Source organism: Leptosomus discolor, chromosome 4, assembly GCF_034619465.1.
Source record: "Leptosomus discolor isolate bLepDis1 chromosome 4, bLepDis1.hap2, whole genome shotgun sequence".
Lineage (NCBI taxonomy): Eukaryota > Metazoa > Chordata > Aves > Leptosomiformes > Leptosomidae > Leptosomus > Leptosomus discolor.
In genome coordinates this window covers 39,085,701-39,102,908 of record NC_141394.1, presented here as the reverse complement: position 1 = coordinate 39,102,908, position 17,208 = coordinate 39,085,701, and the positions used below count along the sequence as shown (strand labels likewise).

At 36.8% G+C, this 17,208-nt stretch overlaps 1 protein-coding gene across 1 annotated transcript in view; it reads right to left on the bottom strand.

Annotated features, from left to right (window-relative positions):
* NEK1 (NIMA related kinase 1) overlaps positions 1-17,208 on the bottom strand; it is a 48,294-nt gene that overhangs the window by 2,048 nt on the left and 29,038 nt on the right. Inside the window, exons 21-34 of the mRNA XM_086464908.1 lie at positions 16,852-16,929; positions 15,982-16,077; positions 15,282-15,455; positions 13,702-13,767; positions 13,377-13,611; positions 12,147-12,299; positions 11,315-11,500; positions 10,605-10,728; positions 10,311-10,393; positions 9,126-9,343; positions 5,801-5,955; positions 4,743-4,954; positions 1,888-2,021; positions 1,476-1,608 (exon numbers count right to left, since the gene is read on the bottom strand). Of these exons, the coding sequence (XP_086321034.1) occupies positions 1,476-1,608; positions 1,888-2,021; positions 4,743-4,954; positions 5,801-5,955; positions 9,126-9,343; positions 10,311-10,393; positions 10,605-10,728; positions 11,315-11,500; positions 12,147-12,299; positions 13,377-13,611; positions 13,702-13,767; positions 15,282-15,455; positions 15,982-16,077; positions 16,852-16,929 (2,047 nt within the window). The remainder of the gene's footprint in view (positions 1-1,475; positions 1,609-1,887; positions 2,022-4,742; positions 4,955-5,800; positions 5,956-9,125; positions 9,344-10,310; positions 10,394-10,604; positions 10,729-11,314; positions 11,501-12,146; positions 12,300-13,376; positions 13,612-13,701; positions 13,768-15,281; positions 15,456-15,981; positions 16,078-16,851; positions 16,930-17,208) is intronic.

Below are 17,208 nucleotides of genomic sequence, written 5' to 3'. Positions count from 1 at the left end.
AGCTATTAAAAACAGCCACTTGTTAATCAGCAGTCTGCAAGATGAAAGTCAGCTCATTTTAATAGGATTCACTCAGACAACAGCTTACAATTTGTATGCCAACATTTCAGCGAATTGTCATTTAAGCCTTTTAGTACTAGTATTAAAATATCCGTAAGGCAAGTGGCAAGGAAAAGAAATTGGTAACCCTGTAGTTACTATTTTCTTCTTGTTCTATATTGCCAGTCCTTTGGATCCTTGAAAAATCAACTACTACAATGTATCTTTCCAATTCTGTCATTAAATCAATAAATTGTGGTTGAAAAAATATTTTTCAGAGACTTCTCTGTCATACTTCTATAATACAGCATGAAAACAACATGGTACTGGTTATTCTTACCGAGTGGTTCTGTATCAGTAGCAAAGAAAACTGGGAAACTGTAATTGGTGTTAGAATTCTTATTTTTTTTTTTTTTAATTATTATGTTTCTAAAACTAATTTTTAAGAGTTTTTCTCCCCAGGCATGTACATATAAAACCCACAGAAAGCCTGTGCCATCCTGTGCTATTGCAACACATTTATAAAAGAATTTAAAAGATGCAGAAAGTAGACATTGGTTAACATGCATTAGAATATTTTTTCAAAATTGAAATGCATTAAATAGTGATCATTGCACACATTTCTAAAGCCAATATAGAATGCTGCTGATTTCCAGAAAAACAGTTGACATTTGAGATTTCTTTTTTTTCCTCTCCAGTAAAGACTTCCATCATCAGAAATCTAAAATTACATAACTGCAGTTAAATTTTTGACAGTAGAGGAAAAGAAAACCAAAACCGTTTCTCATTGATAGTTGCCTGTGTCTTATTTCATAGGGTGACTCTGGAAGAGCTAGGAACTGTCCGTCTGCCAGCCATCAGTGTTATGCTAGGCAGGGCACCCAAGGAAGACAATTCTCTTCATGTATTACTGAACCACCTGAAAACTAAGATGGATGGCACGTCCACATCAAGTTCTTCTCAAAAATTACAATTATAGGATAGAGACACAGGAAATTTTCTTTCAGAAAAGCAGTGATACTGCAACCTGTTAAAGTGGAGTATTGGAAAGGACACTATTATTTTAGCTAAAAATTCATTAATTCTTAAGATAAAATTGTTTTTAATTCTGAAAGTTTTATTCTAGACTTCCATCTTCCCAACCTGCGTAGCTGTTTCACAGAAATTAAACAATCATACTGCACCTTTCATAAGACAACAGTTGTTACAGTTGACTGTGTACATACACACTGTTAAGTCAGAGCGGGCAGCAGGCTTAATCAAAGTTTGCCACGTTTTGTTGCAGGAATAAAACACCCTTTGTGAAAAAAACTATTTTTATCAATTTAGCCAATCAATATAACAAAGCACAAATATGTTTTTAAAGTATATTAGAACCTATTGTATATGATCAAGAAAAAAGAGAAGCCATAATTGCCAGGATACAGTGAGATTACCTTCTTGGTAGGCTCCGTCGGCCATTACTAGGTAAAGTATTTTGGCATACAAGTGTTTGTGTTCATTTCCAAGAATAGTCTGAACTATGGTTGAACAAATATCAATATTTTCATCTTCATCTTCATGTATAGCCTGGGAAAAAGGACAATCCATGTTGCCAAAATTAAAATGGGTATAGAATTAAATAGTTCAAATACATTAAATGAAATTCATGGTTAAACCCGAAGTTTTCCTCTCTAATCCACTGGCATGGCATTTTCTCTGTTAATATTTCAGTGTGTCAAAAGAGAATAAAAGACTAAAGAAATAAGCATTGATTCGAGTCACAGAATGCAATTAGTTACTGGCACAGTAAACAGCCCTAGGCATTTGTTTTTAAAAATATTTTCCACTTGAGGTTATTCCACAAACCTTTATTTTCTCATAAACTTCAATGAATTTATCAAAGCCTATTTCCTGCTCCAGGTTATATCTCAACTCTTCCAAATGGCTGAAGATACTATCACATTCTTCAAATTCACCGGCAATCTCTCCATCACTATTATCTATAAAGAAAGAAAACAACAGTAAAACCCCCTCAGTTTTCCTACATTCTTATTGTTGTTTCTATGTCCCCTAAACTTGATATCCACACAGACCTCTAAATGTAGTGAAAGCAGGTAAGCTCTGGAGCACTAGACGGTGTTGGCAGATGTTCTGAGCAACCTGCAAGGGAACAGCCCTTTCTTGACAGCATAGAAATTCTGAATCCCAAATGGGTAGCCCCTAGTCATCTCCTCTAAACCCCCACTCTGACAGTTAGCCATAAGGGTATTCATACTGAAGGAGACAACGTATGGTCTTAAAGCAGACTTTTATTTAGCACAGCAACGTTAGTAGGTCAAGTTCCATACAACCATTTTCCATGTATTTCTGAGATGGAACAGATGCAGGGTTCAGTGGCTGTCCCACCCATGCTAGGGAAATGAGCTCCTTAATGAAGCAGCTGTCTTCTAGCAAAAAATAAGGACATGCATATTAAGAATCAGTTATTTAGTTTCTGCACTGAGATGGATCTTGTTCCATGGAGCAAGTCTAAAAAACCCAGTACTAATTTACCTACAAAGTTCCTCATTCTTTTATGAGTGCATCTCCTTTGTGTGGCAAATTCAGTATGCCAGTTGGTGCAATAAGACATGTGAGAGAAATCAAGATGATTTTGCTTATAGGCTACAGAAACCTTACAAATAGGTTTGTAGTAGTCAAACATTAGGTAAGTTTAACCAAAAAAGGATCTATTTAAAAATACAAGATAGAATCCCTATGTGAAGTCCTATTATTAAATGAAAACTGCTTTTGCCCAAGAAAAATATTACCTTCAGTAAGAATTTGAGTTGGAAAGGACTTATCTACCCAGGGAAAAATATACAACTTTTTGGATTTCAGGGCTTATAATACCAAGTCTTTAAAAAAATACACAGTATTGCTTGGTAGGTCACAGACTTTGTGAGTTAGTATTAAAATTCTGCTACTTTCAATTCCTATATATGACTAATGTAAGGTATAAACCTAACCACATCCCTGATATCAACAGTCACATCAATAAGAAATTATCATTGAAATAAAAAGAAAAGTGGTATATGGGTTAAAACCCCATTAGTTGACTTCTAATCCTGTAGGCCAATGGTATCCCGGGGTGCATTAAGAAGAGTGTGGCCAGCAGGTCGAGGGAGGTTCTCCTCGCCCTCTGCTCTGCCCCGGTGAGGCCACATCTGGAGTGCTGTGCCCAGTTCTGGGCTCCCCAGTTCAAGAGAGACTGGAAACTACTGGAGAGAGTCCAGCGGAGGGCTAGGAAGATGATGAGGGGACTGGAGCATCTCTCTTGTGAGGAAAGGCTGAGAGACCTGGGGCTCTTTAGCCTGGGGAAGACTGAGGGGGGACCTTATCAGTGCTTGTAAATATCTAAAGGGCGGGTATCAAGAGGACGGGGCCAGGCTCTTTCCAGTGGTGCCCAGTGACAGGACAAGGGGTAACGGGCACAAACTGGAGCACAGGCGGTTCCACCTGAACATGAGGAAAAACTTTACTGGAACAGGCTGCCCAGGGAGGTTGTGGAGTCTCCTTCGCTGGAGATATTCAAAACCCACCTGGACACAGTCCTGTGCAACCTGCTGTAGATGAACCTGCTTTAGCAGGGGGGTTGGACTACATGATCTCCAGAGGTCCCTTCCAACCCCCACTGTGCTGTGATTCTGTGATTTAACTTCTGGATCTTGAACAGATTTGGTTGCAAGTTCTGTGCGTTCCCCTGAGTTTTGAAGGCCCTCCTCCCACCCCCAACAATGAAACCAGCAATTCTGATGAAACAGCATAAATCTAGAAGGTGGGGACACTGACACCTAATACTGTAACACTTGCAACAACAACAGAATCATAGAAACAGATGGTATTGTATGTTATCAGTGTGTAACATCAGCACTGTCAAAAAAATTAAAGATGATGGTATTATCTACATTTATTTTACCTTAAATACTTATTGGAATGTATTATGTAGATAATACCTTACAGGTATATTCACAGCTTTTCAATTTGTTTAAATTGTCCTCACTAAACCAAAATTACACAAAAGTTATGTTTTAGATTAGTTATTGATTTTCTACATATTTTTATACCTATATTTCTAAATGCACTTTATTTTCCAGCAGTAGTAAAATACTTCTATATGAAGCAGATATTAAAAACCAGAAGTGAGACTTCAGCACACCACTGTGTATAGCTAATGCAAAATGCTAAAAGCAGTAATAAATTTTTGTGTCTCATTTTTAGTTTGTCTGCATTAATAGCTATTTTGGGCTAAAGGACAAGATTAATAATTTCATGTTCCTTTTGACTGCCTGTTAAATTACTTAATTGTAATGTAAGCTGGATCCCAGATACTCCAGTCATGTCAACTGCTCTTTCTTTTTCATTCTTACATTGCAGTAATGAATTATTCAAAACATATGATGTGCACAGAGTCTTTGATCTTCCTTGAAGACAAGTCTTAGAAAACTAGAGATAATCACTGCCTAACAAATAACCAACATTTAATTTGCAACACTGAATGTTGCTTAGATGTTGACCTTAACATTCAGAAAGTCTCAATATTATCTGTTTTAAACTTCTGATTACAAACTATTAATTAGAACTTTATTTCATTGTAAGTATACAATACAAAAACATTACCCTGTGTTTGAATTGTTAATATCAATAAATAACTTATAAAACAGGTAAAATAAAAATTATACCTGACTGCCATTCTTCATTAAGTGCACTTTCACTGCTGGGGTTATTTTCATCTCCTTCATCCAGCTCTGTACCATTTGTTATGCATTCGATGACATTAGCCTTTAAAGTAGATGACTCCTCCTCACTGAATTCCTCGCTAGGCTGCTCCCTAAGCAACTGTTCCATCGAGGCCCGGAGTTCCTGCAAATCTGTATCTGCCTCCCCAAACATACTAAAAGAAAGTGATATAAAGTTGTATAATTAATACTTTACAAGACAAACCCTGTAGGAAGAGCTCATTTCTTTTGTTAAGCCAATAAACTGGAAAGCCAAATATTGGTGTTCTTAGTCCAACATGATTACGGCACTTACATCGTGCAAGACACAGGGAATAAAGATTAGCTAAACAGATACCAGACTGTTTCATAAAAAGATGATGATTTGCCCTCAATTCAACTTTATTAGTAAGATAATTTAAAAATCTTTGTATTCGTGCACTATTATAGAACCCTGGCAAGTACATCATTCCCAATCCAGATAAAAACATGTCTGGAGCAAAAAGAGATCTAGATCTCATCAGAATAGATACACCAGATGATTCTGTCCTTGCAGACTACCCAAGCTGCAGGGAATAGTCAAGAGCCAGGGTCAGATTTTGAAGCCCCTGAAAGAATCTGGGGAACCTGAAGGACATCCCAATACAACAACAGGGAAGACAAATGAGCGAGATTCCCAGAAAATATGAAGAAAGGAAATATGAAGAAACTTTATTTCTAGAAGAGCGGTAGCCATCAACTTTGATCTGCTTCAGCGTAATGCAAGGTGCAGAAGCCAGACATGATAGCATCTTGGATGGAATTTGGAAAAGAAATTCACACAGCTACTGTAAGCAGTACAGCCCATTAGCTTCCCAATTCTCTGGAACAAGAGTCAAAGTAAATGGTGATTCAATACAGGATTTTAAAAATTTGTGTAAAAATCCCATGCTGGTATACTGTGTATAATTGCTAGTGTCTACCCAAAAATATACTTGATCTAAGATGTCTGTTGAAATACTTGATAAACTTGGTACACTCACATATCCTCAGAATCAGAGGGTCCTTCTTTGGCTTGCTCATCTTCCGTATCATCTGTTTCAAGATTATGCTGATGCTGCACATCTGCTACGCTGGGAACATCGACTAAAGTTCTGTACAGTTTGTAAAGATCTGGGAGCGAACATGTTCTCAACATCTGCAAAGGTTAATAGACAGCCTGTTTGGTAACAATACTAAAGACAGACTGAGGTTACAAAATACTTTAAAATTAGATTTTTTTTTTTTTGGATCCTTTTTCATTTCAGGGTCAATTTCAAAATAATAATGTGTCCAGCAATTTGACACCTTGAATTTTGCCTCTCCCCTAAAAGGAAAGCATTCCTTCTGCCTTTATGGGTTACACTAATTGGAAAGCTTTAAGAACATCAACTGACAGACAGATCCAGGTTTTGTGCTGATTTGTTTGTTACCTTAACGGCTATCTAAAGAAAAGGCATGTTGTGGTAGATAAATAATATATATGCAATCATTTACAATGTATGTATGTCAATCGCTTACAGCTCAGAATCATTTTAAGTAGCCAACAAAGGAGTATTTTTTAAAATGACATTTTATGATTTCTCTGGGTTGTTCACTGAAAACAGTCACATTTGTTTATGGTATATTTCAAGGCAGTTCCATAGTATATAAAGAAGTTCAAATTACAATAGTAATTTGTTACAATGGAAATAAAGCAACATGGAAACAAAGTAACTATTTGCTCAGTGACCTACCAGATCTCTTTTAAGAAGTCTGAGAACCCCCCCAAAATTACTAAATATTCACCACAGTATTAATAAAATAAGAAACAAGACCTAATCTGCACTAAGAAGTTTTACCGATAAGCCTCACCTTCCTTCAGCATAGCTCTGAATACATGCATGTTCAGTGTTTGCTCCTAAGGAAAAACCCCTAAAATTTAATGAAAAAATTAGTTCCTCAGCTGCAATTAATACCAGCACAGCGTACTCATGTATTGGCTCAAGTATTAAGCTGTCAGCACACAGCCAGAATATTACTGCCATCAAAGGAGTAACCACCCTTTTTGACCACTACTACCGAAGTAAAGGAACAATTAGAGGACTGACTTTATCCCATCATTTGAAAGCTTCTAGGTATTTGGAAAAATGCTTCTTTTCCTATTAGCCTACTTCTGTTAGCATACAGACCTGCCTACAGATAGGACACCAACTACGTCTGCCCTGCTAAAGGTTTCCTTAGTTTCTGGGCAAGAGCTGCAGCAGAGGTATATTTGGGAAATTCTAGAAAGTTACATTTGCAGAAACTGCGAAGAAGTACTGAATGTCCTCTTGATGCAAGGAAAGGGAATTTGTTACTCTCTTTCATCAAGCCTACTGCAGCAGTAACAGCTCCACATCTGTTGCTTTTCCCAAGTTCTCTGCTATTACATCAACCTCATCTGGTAAGAATTCCGTGACAAACACAGCCAAAACACGTGCCAAATACGCAGTAACAAGTGACATAGTGAAGCGGTTCATACTGATACGCTGAAGAACTTCGTTATAAAGCATATCCACTACTTTCTAAATCTGTTAAGGGTACAAAGAATGTTCATTTTCCCCCTACTGACAAGTTAGCTTTTCTGGAATCCTTGTCCAACTGCCAGATAAACAGCTTCATAAACTAGGAAAGCTAACTGTAGCAAAATTTTACAGTTGAATAAGCTGCTCTAAAGGCCAAGAAAATGTTCTTATCCTTTGTCCTTTGTATAGACCCTCCCAGGATTGGTTTAAAACCCAGTCATGCAGATCATGTAGGAAAAGAAAAGAAAATAACAGTGATTAATTAGTAACAGGTGTGCTGAGCATAGCGAAATAAGATTAGAATTAGGATTGTTTGAATTTTACTTATTGCTTAAGTCTTAAATAACTTTAAGTACTTGATGTAAGAAGTTCTCAGAATTGTAACCATATAGGACTAGTAGAAAAGATAATTTTGTGGACGACGACCCGAAGATGACCTGAAACCAAAACCAAGGATTGGAACCAGAAAAGACGAACCCAGCTGAATAAGTGGATTGTGAGCGGACTTAATAAGTGATGAATATGAAAAACTGAAAGTTTCAGTGAAGATTTACCAACACTTTGGACTGTGTATTGATAAAGAAAAGGTATAAAACTTGCAAAGACTTGGAATTCAGTTGCCACACACTTGGGGTGTTGGCCCAACTCTGAGTTGTTAATAAAGCAAACCTAGAGATACCCACATCTGTGCCAAGTGATTTATCTCCTTGAACATAATCATAGACTAACTCTTGAGGAATCAAAATTAAGTCATAAATCCATTTATGTGAATATATGGGTCTGTGAAAACAGATGCAAGCTTGTCAAGAAGCCTTACTTTTCCACAAACAGCACCATTCCTGATATTATGCTTCCTAGCAATGCATCAACCAATAGGTATTATTCAATATTCAATTAACCATCAACAGTGCAACTTCTCTGATGCACACACAAAAAACCACTGGGAGTCAAAAGATGAAGCATTCTTCCTTACCTGGCATTCCACCACCTCGGAAATCCTTTACTACATATTGAGTAAATGCAGGCGTGCGAGTTTCCAGAGAACCCTTGCCACCATTGTTTCTCCAAAAAGCAGCTGCTTTTTTATGCACTTTCCCCTTTAGAAACGAGGCAAGTATTGTACGCAATTTAAGAAGTCAGTTTCATCTATTAGTTCTGTAACTGTTCTTAAAATATTTTAAATCCCTAGCAAAACCACATTCCAACCATCCTATGCTCATTTCACAGACTGTTAGCTGCCACTCAACCCTGTGTAGCTGGTCAGGAAACCCCTTCAAGAAAGCAGCTAGTTCCATTCACTCTTCTTCAGTCTTCCTGCTTCTCAGCAGGAACTTGTGCTAGTTAGTTAAATCCTACAGGAAAAAAACCAATCACTTCCTTGTCAGAAATGACAAGATACCTTTGCTGATCTGTTCAGTGTTTATGATGGCAGGGCAGTGATAAGTCTGAAAACCCGCACAAAATGGAGAAAGCAGATAGGAGAAGTTAGGAATTTCCTCATGAACTCCCTCAGTTATGTTTCAGAGAAGTGGTGGCATTCCTCCACAAACACCTGGACATAGAACGCTCAACAGTGAAACCAGCCAATCTCACTGCTGTGCGAGTCCTGCCGATACAATGAGCACAGTGCAGTCATACTGCAGGGCAGACATGGCTAGACAAATACAAACACCTGCCAAAACAGTTATGCCATCTGTTCTGGCCTCATTCAGCCTCAATAAGAAAATAAGAATAATACTACTACAGAAAACCAGGTATTTCTTTTTTAGTTTTTTAAACTTGCCTTTGGGTCGTTTGCATCAAAAAGCCCTGTAGACAGTCCAATCAACAATGAACTTTTGCCTTTATTTTTTGCTGGTGATATGGAACGTGAATTAGGCACAAAAGTTTCTTCCAGTGAAGACTGAGCTGACAGAACTGGCGAGGCTGCTGGTACAGCTGTGGGCTGTATTACCCTCTGGAATAATGGTTCACGTTGCAGAGAGTCACTGGAACAAGTTCCTGATGTGGTAAAAGAAAGTCCATTACAGACCTAAATAGATTAAAAACCGCAAGCTCTTAAGCAAAAGGTAACTGAAGTCAGTAAAACTCACTTATTTCTGTTGTACTATTAAAGGGGAAAATACACAGTGCTGTAAAAGTACCAAAATATCTTTGGATTATTTTCGTAAATACATTATAATGTGAAATTCTCTCATTTTAACTTTTGAGAATTTTGTGATTCTGTGGTAACAGCCCTCAGCTATAGCCTGTTCTGTTCTCGCTATCCAGTCCATGCCTGAAATGTCATCCATTTTCATCTGTTGCTTACTGCCTTACACTAGATTTCTTCAAAGCTACCTCAACATAATTAATCTAAACACTGGGGGAAAAAAAAAACCAGTTTGCTTAAGCCACCCATAAATAGATGCAATAGTATCACCAATGATACTTGACAGTATTGCTGATGTATTTTCTCTTCTACTGTAAAATATGCAGACCTTCTGAAGTTATTCAAAGACCTCCAAGAGCAAGCAACTCCTCTATGCAATAAAGATAAAAGACTATCATTAGCAGCTGCTTAAAACATTTTTTTATCCAAGCTGCAGCTCAATATTAATTTGAAATGTCTATAAACAACACTTTTATTAAGTAAATAATCAGATTGCATAGCATTTTAAATAGTCATTTTCAAAGGCTATAACATTCAGAAACCTGACACTCCCTTTTAAGTATCGGTGTGGGTCACTGCCCTGTTCACCTATACAGTGTAGCTTTGTCGTTACACATTTTCTTCCAAAGTGGCAAAAATACCACCCACAATTTGTCTTCCTAATCCATCAGAAATTTGCTTTTTAGAAGTATGAACTAAAAAAGAAAATGAAAGCAGAAAACCTGCTCTTTTAGGATTAGTGAAGAAATGAGAAGGGATGGCTCAAGTACTGCTTACTGCCAGCTACAATAAACAAAACAAGAGACTTTGACTAACCTTCTGGAGCTTCCTTTTGTGGTTGCATCTCGTCAAGCGCTAGTTTCTCAGAAGTTGTCTCATTTCTTCTGTCATGTTGTGCCCTATTATAAAATACCGCATCCCAGGGAAACACCATGTAAAAATAGCCATTAGTCTACCGAAAAAGTCACCAAGTACAGTAAAACTAACATGGCAGACAAGTAATGAAGCTTTAGCTAAGCTTAACGTTTTAACTGATCTATCTAATCTTACTTAGTTAAAGCTAGTTGTTTGAACCAGAGAGAGAGGAATCAGAAGAAGAGAGATACTTACCTATCCTCTTTCTCTTTTACCCACACTTCATTAACAGTGATGGGAAATTCCTTACTCTCCTTACTCTGGTGCTTTTTATCATCTTCTGTTTCTTCCAACATCTCTGCTTCCAAATCATCAGGCTCTAGAATTAATAAAGTCATATACCTCATTAAAAATTCACCCAAAAGAAACAAAAAGACAAGAGAGACTATATGTCTTAAGATTATACTTAAATCCTTCAGCTTTAATAATTTTCTGCATTTTGCAGAAGCAACTGAAGTTTTATACTCCAGAACTAAAAGTTTGTTTCTGATACAAGAAAAGTGTCTTAGAGTTCCAAGGAACTATGCCTTCTAAAAACCTCAGTAACATTCCCCCAGATGTCAGCAGGGTGCTGGTATCATACAGGGGAAAAGAGTCCAGCACAACTGATGGGGAGAAACAAACAAAAAACCTCAACAACAACAAAAAATATGAAACGCTTTAGAATCCCACTTGTATTCTAAAGAGTTTTCTATAAGCACAAAAAAAAGGTTTCTGGAAATTTACAAAATACGTTAGTGAATCAAATTACAACACAGGCATAGAAAGCACTTGGTCCTACCTAAAAGGTGTCAATAAGAAACTGCACATTACTTAAGGGAAGATATTAAAATATTCAGGGTCATTACTTCCCTCATGGAATTGGAAAACAGACTGTAATTACAATTACTAATGAAATTACTTACCATCCAGCATAACAGGTTTGCTCGGCACCTGGGTAAGTCCAGGTCTTTGAGATTCTTTCGGTATAGTCATGTCAGACTCTGTGATACCAACTGGTACTGAAGACTGAGCTCCAACAGTAGGAAAAACTTTCTCTTCCTTCTCCTCTGATGATGACTGATGATCTCCTTCAAGAAGTTCTGCAGTACCTAACACAAAATTATTCTATCATTTGAACAGTGCTTTGACACAGTTTGATAATAAACTGTAATGTGGCTACAAGGTACATTGAGAATCTTTGTTTCTTTAAAAGAAAACAGAATAGAAAAGTCTGCATGCTTTTATTACAATTATTATGAAGGGAAAAGCTAGAAATACGAAAATTTTAATTTTACTTGCTACATTATCATTAATACACGTTTATACTAGGAATAAACGTAACTCCTTTTGTCCTTGGAAAGGGCAAAAAGCAGGAGTTGACCAGAAAAAAAATCCACTGGTATGGTAAGTCATATGCTAATAAGAAGGTTATAAGACCTAGCTAATACAGTATTCAGTTAATGACATCCTCTTAAAAACTAGACTTTTTTCTATCAATAAGCAAAGTCCAAGACTTTTCAACAAAATGAAGATCCTTCCCTTTCAGCAAATCCTTCTTACTTTCTTACCGCTTCACTGAGTTTGAAATGTTTTAGTGTCTTCCAGTATCAGTTTGTGCTGACATTTAGGACGGAGGCAACACTCACAAGTGGAAAGCAAGAGTGAGGATAGAATACGCTTCTATGACTACAAAATTGCTCTTGGTAGACAAACTGGTCGTCTGTTGCAGTGCAGATAATTACCGGCTGTGCTTACCATTTCTTACATCTAGTTCCTCAAGTAAGTCAGTCTGCAGCTGCAACTCTGCTTCTCCTAGGATTTTCAGGACTGAATCAGTAGGGCTTTTGCCCCAGACTTTCCTGTGGGGTTCACCAAGATCTAACCTAATTACTTCCCCCAGAGTTTGACCTGTTGGGACACAAACGTAGAAACTTTTAGAAATTAGAAACTTTTATTCACTTTCTATATAATAAACAAAGAAGCAACCTCCACAAAATTAAAAACTACAAATCCAGAACTCATGTCACCTCACCCCAAGTCAGACAGCCTAAAGCCTGTGCTCAAAAGTCTATAGCTTTTCTTCTGCCAGTGCTATTTAGTAACAGGAGTTATTCAATGCCTGTTAACATCTGCAACTTCATAGCAGCAGGAGATCTTTTCAGCAATTCAGACACTCCAAAAGAAAGCAGTGCGGGAAATGTTTAAAACTGGCATGAGATGGTCTTAACTTTACCTGAAATGGGAAACTAAAAAGTCTCTTGTCCTGCTATACGTTGACATTTGTTTCTGTCATTTCTCCAAGGAAAACAGGGGATATAAAGCAACAAAGAAGAATGGAGCAAAAGAAGTTTCTTGATCTTTTAACATCCTAGTTGTGTAACACTACTATGCTATGAAGTCTGTCACATTCCCAATGATTATTTATTTCTACAATGTTAAGCAGACCCTTAATAAGACACACTGAAACCAGGAAAAAGGTCTTCCACCCAGAAGACCAGAGAAGGCAGATAGAAAATTTGAAGACAGGCTTGATTTAAAAAAAGAAAAAAGCTAAGAAGGGCACAATAGAAGTAACAGACATAAATTGAGAAAACCCTCAGTTTTTATTGTTCTAGTGATAACATAAAAGGATTTTGAATATCTAAGTATAACTTCTGTATATCTTAAGTGCTTTTTATTCCTTCTGTTAAATTAGTGCCTTTTTAAAAGACACAAACAAAGCTCAAAGAAAGTACCCATGCATTTAATTAATTAACTATTTGTTAAAATTAGGAAGTTATTTGTTGAATCTTCTGCAGGCCATTTAGTTACTCAGCCTGTGCCTTATCCTTATCCAAGGGAATACACAACCACCTGCTTTTTTGAGGCAGACGACATGCAACTGGTAACAAGATGATAATAATAAAGAGTACTTGCTTTATAAAAACAGACACTACAGGTGGTAAACTGATTCACTAATATCACAGTGACAAAAAAAGTACTTACGGTCTGTTCCAGAGAGAGAATCTTCCATTGATAACTGAGCTAGAGGAACTATCAATTCAGATGCCCCAGATTCCCATTTTTTGCGATCTCCTAGAAGTGGAAGGTCTCCTTCTTGTTGCTCCTTATCATCTTCAGACCCAGCTGATTCCGAGATATTTTCACACTCCTTTTTTCCTTTCTCATCTTCTTGGGCTTTAAGATTTTGATTTAATCTTCGCAGTATTTCTCGTTTATTCTGAAATAAGGGCCAACATATATCACTTCAAGTAGTACCTTTCTTAAAAGGAAAAGAAAACTAAATGGAACCGAATACAAATCGACATACTTGCATTGCAACATCTGGCTTTTTTTTTTCCTCCTCAGCTTCCTGGATAGCAGTTACACTTTCATCCTTTAAGTCGAAGAAGCATGAAATACAATGTAGAAAAATATGTCAGAAAAAATAAATCTTGAGAACATTAATAGACGTTAATAGCGAAAAATCACCTCTAAAACCTTTTCACTGATAACTGCAGACAGACTGAAACAGAACGTATGATACTTCTGTTTTTCTGGAGATTTCCAAAGACAGAATTTCAAGGGCAGCTTCTGTCTTTGAACTGTTCACTATCTGAAAGTGGTGAGCAAATTAATCAGACTCAGTTTAAGCAGACAACTAAAAGTTCAGAGCACGAAATGTATAAGATAAAGCTAGATATGGCCTCTACAGCAAAATGCCACCAAATTCCAATGCTAGAAATGAGTAATTCTAGAAGAGAATAAAAAAAGTGGTAAGGACAGAGTCAAGGAGGACTTGTAAAGAAAAGCAGAAGGGAGAAGAGACAACTTTAGTGATATGTAAGATAACCAAACTAAAAACTGAAGGCAAAAATGTAGAACTTATAATCTTTGTGTACAAGGCTGGTCTTCTCCAATTCCAATTGCTCTGTGTGCTAATTCTTAGCCCGTTTTAGTCACCGTCTTGCATTACTGTAAGACAAGCTATCCACATGGAAAAAATGTGCTAATGATTTAGAGTATCTGTCAAAACACAATTGGTTTATTTTTCCAGCTATCAACCGACATCTTTCAGTGTACTACATTTTATACACACTATTTAGCACTAAGTTTCACTATATTCCCTATTCTCATAGCCTTCAGGGTTGTACACAGTATATAATCCCACACTACACTGAAATCTAGAAATAGTTTAAGTAAAACCACGGAAGTTAGCATTCCAATTAACACAGATTGTGTTAAAAACTCAAATTGTACAGCGATTCATTTATATGTTCAGTTTCACAATTGTTACTTAAATCAAATGGTGGTAGTTGAGGTAAACATGTAAGCATTTACAGTATCAGGACCCAAGATCACAGAAAACAGAAACTAGGAAGCCTCTAATACTGTTTTAGACAACAAGAACAGATGACACTATCAGATTCAAGTCTCTTAAACTTTATATTCTCTGTTATATTCAGCACATAGTTTCAAACTCACTGAAAACAAGAATTAATATAAAATAGTCCTATCATTCAAAATTTACTTTCTCCCTTCCACCAGGTTACAAACTCCTTAGCTCCCCTCCTCAAGAGGCTAATGAGAATGCTGGTTAGTTGATGTCTTCTTCCACTAATCGTGACTGCCTTGATCAAAACTGAAATTGCAGCCTAGGGTTCATCATAAGCCATTTTATCCAAAACTGACGGCATTTGAGTTTCAGTGTACAGATGTATTTTAACAGCTTCCAAGTTTTGGTTTCTTTTCACATTTTTTCTTTTTTTTTTTTTTTTCCTTTCTCCCCTAATTAGAAGCAACAGGTATCCTTAACGATTTTTTCTACCTAATCTACACATTCTTCTAAAAATTATTTTTCAAATTTTTTTTTTTTCCCATTAATTTTACCCTCTTAGCGAAAGTACCTACCACACCCACTTCCTTCAAAGCAGAAGTCATGGAGATGACTGGTGTACCAGGCTTCACTGGAATTTGTGGCTTAGGAAGAGCTGCTCCGAGCTCTTGTAGTCCATGCACAGGACTGTGTTCTGTAGCTCCCACAGGAAAAGGCACATTAGGATTCTTTACCCCTTTCGCTATCAGCTGCATAGATTCAATTAAAAAAATTTAAATCAACAAATTAACCTGAAGACTTTGCACATTAAACACAGTGTCATCAAATAGGCTCATGTGTTCCTTAGAAAAGGACACCACTACACGTTTTCATACAAAAGACAACTGACTACTGCACACGTGGACGATTGACAGTTTATCAGCTTCACAACATCCTGCTTTTTGTAGCAATACATCACTAGTTGGACTTGCCATTCCACAGCACACATAAGCAAAAGAAGATTAACTACACTTTGGTAAGTTACAGATCATTAATAAAATACTTAAGGTGATCCTAATGATTCTTAGGTTTGATGTTCTTAAATTCTTGAACCAAATTCTTCATTCAAATATACCTAAGATTAAGCTTCTAATGACGGAATACTGACAGACAGATGCTCTCCTCAGTTTCAGAAGACTAATTATCTAAGCCTGAAAAATCACAGTAGAGGATTTTAGTAATACAAAGATACGGCACCACATACTTTGACTGCATGTAACAGATTTACTTTCTTACATGTTCTTCCCAGGCTCTTTTCTCTCTTTCATATGCTTCCTTTCTCTTGCGCTCTAACTGTTCTTTCAGAACTGCAGCTCGAGCATTTGCTTGGGCCTATATTAAACAAACGAGCAAAAAAAGACTAACTTATATTTTTAGTGTACATAGTAATCTTAAAGAGAGTAATGTAAAATTAGCATGTCTACTTAAAATTAGTTTTGAAGCCAAATGTATTAATCACAAAACATTAAATATTCAGTTTAAACTTACTCAACATAAACATAATAAGCTTCAGTTGCTCTTTCACCTCTAGTTTTAACGTTAGGCATAAGTTTAGCTTGTTTTTACATTGCTCTTTGCAGCTGATGGGGAAAAAAAAAATCATAGAATAGAGTAACACTTTCTATGTATTGTATGGTAGAGATAATTATTGATATAAGAACACCACATGGAATAAAGTTCCAATCAAACAGTGGATTTCTGTGAAACACATTTTCTTTAAATGTACTTCATCAGAGGCGTATAGCTCGCCTTCCAATCCACATGCAGCCCATGTCAGCACACGTAAGGAGTTTTGCCTGCCTTTATTCTTTTAACTAAAATAACGTTGTTATTGTTTACAGTACATCTTCCCTTTCCCTTTCAGTATCAAAATGCAATTTTAGTTATACCAAATTGCCTTTAGGACTAAAGCTAACCTAGAGATAAATTTCAGAGGCAGGGACAGGAAAAATCCTTGACTTGCTATGCTATGTCACAACATATTTCAAAATTACTGAGATAAAACAGTTGAACAGTTGTTAGCTCAATACAGTTAAAATAAAAACCTCCTGTAGTGGATGTATGAACAAACTAAGGAAGTTCCGTTTCCTCCCTCCCCACAATTACCTTCTGCACCTCTAACTTTTTGCGTTTCAGTTCTGCTTCCTCGCTTGATTCTTGTCCATCGGAACCGGCAGCTTCATTCTGCAAAGCAAGAGGCCTCAGAGAATTATCATTAATTCACGTATTTAAAAGCTGAGCGATGTGAAGACTCAGATCATTTATACTGAGTGTATGACTAACACGGGCCATAATTTCACTAGGTAACTCCTCACTCAAATGTAATGTCTACTTGGACAGACCTTAATCTTTGAGATTTGTGGGGGTGTGTTCTTTTATTTGTTTGGGTGGAGGCGGGGGCAGCAGTGTTTTGTTTCACGTTTTTTTGGGGGTTTTTTACAAGCCAGGAAGAAAGTAATGTGC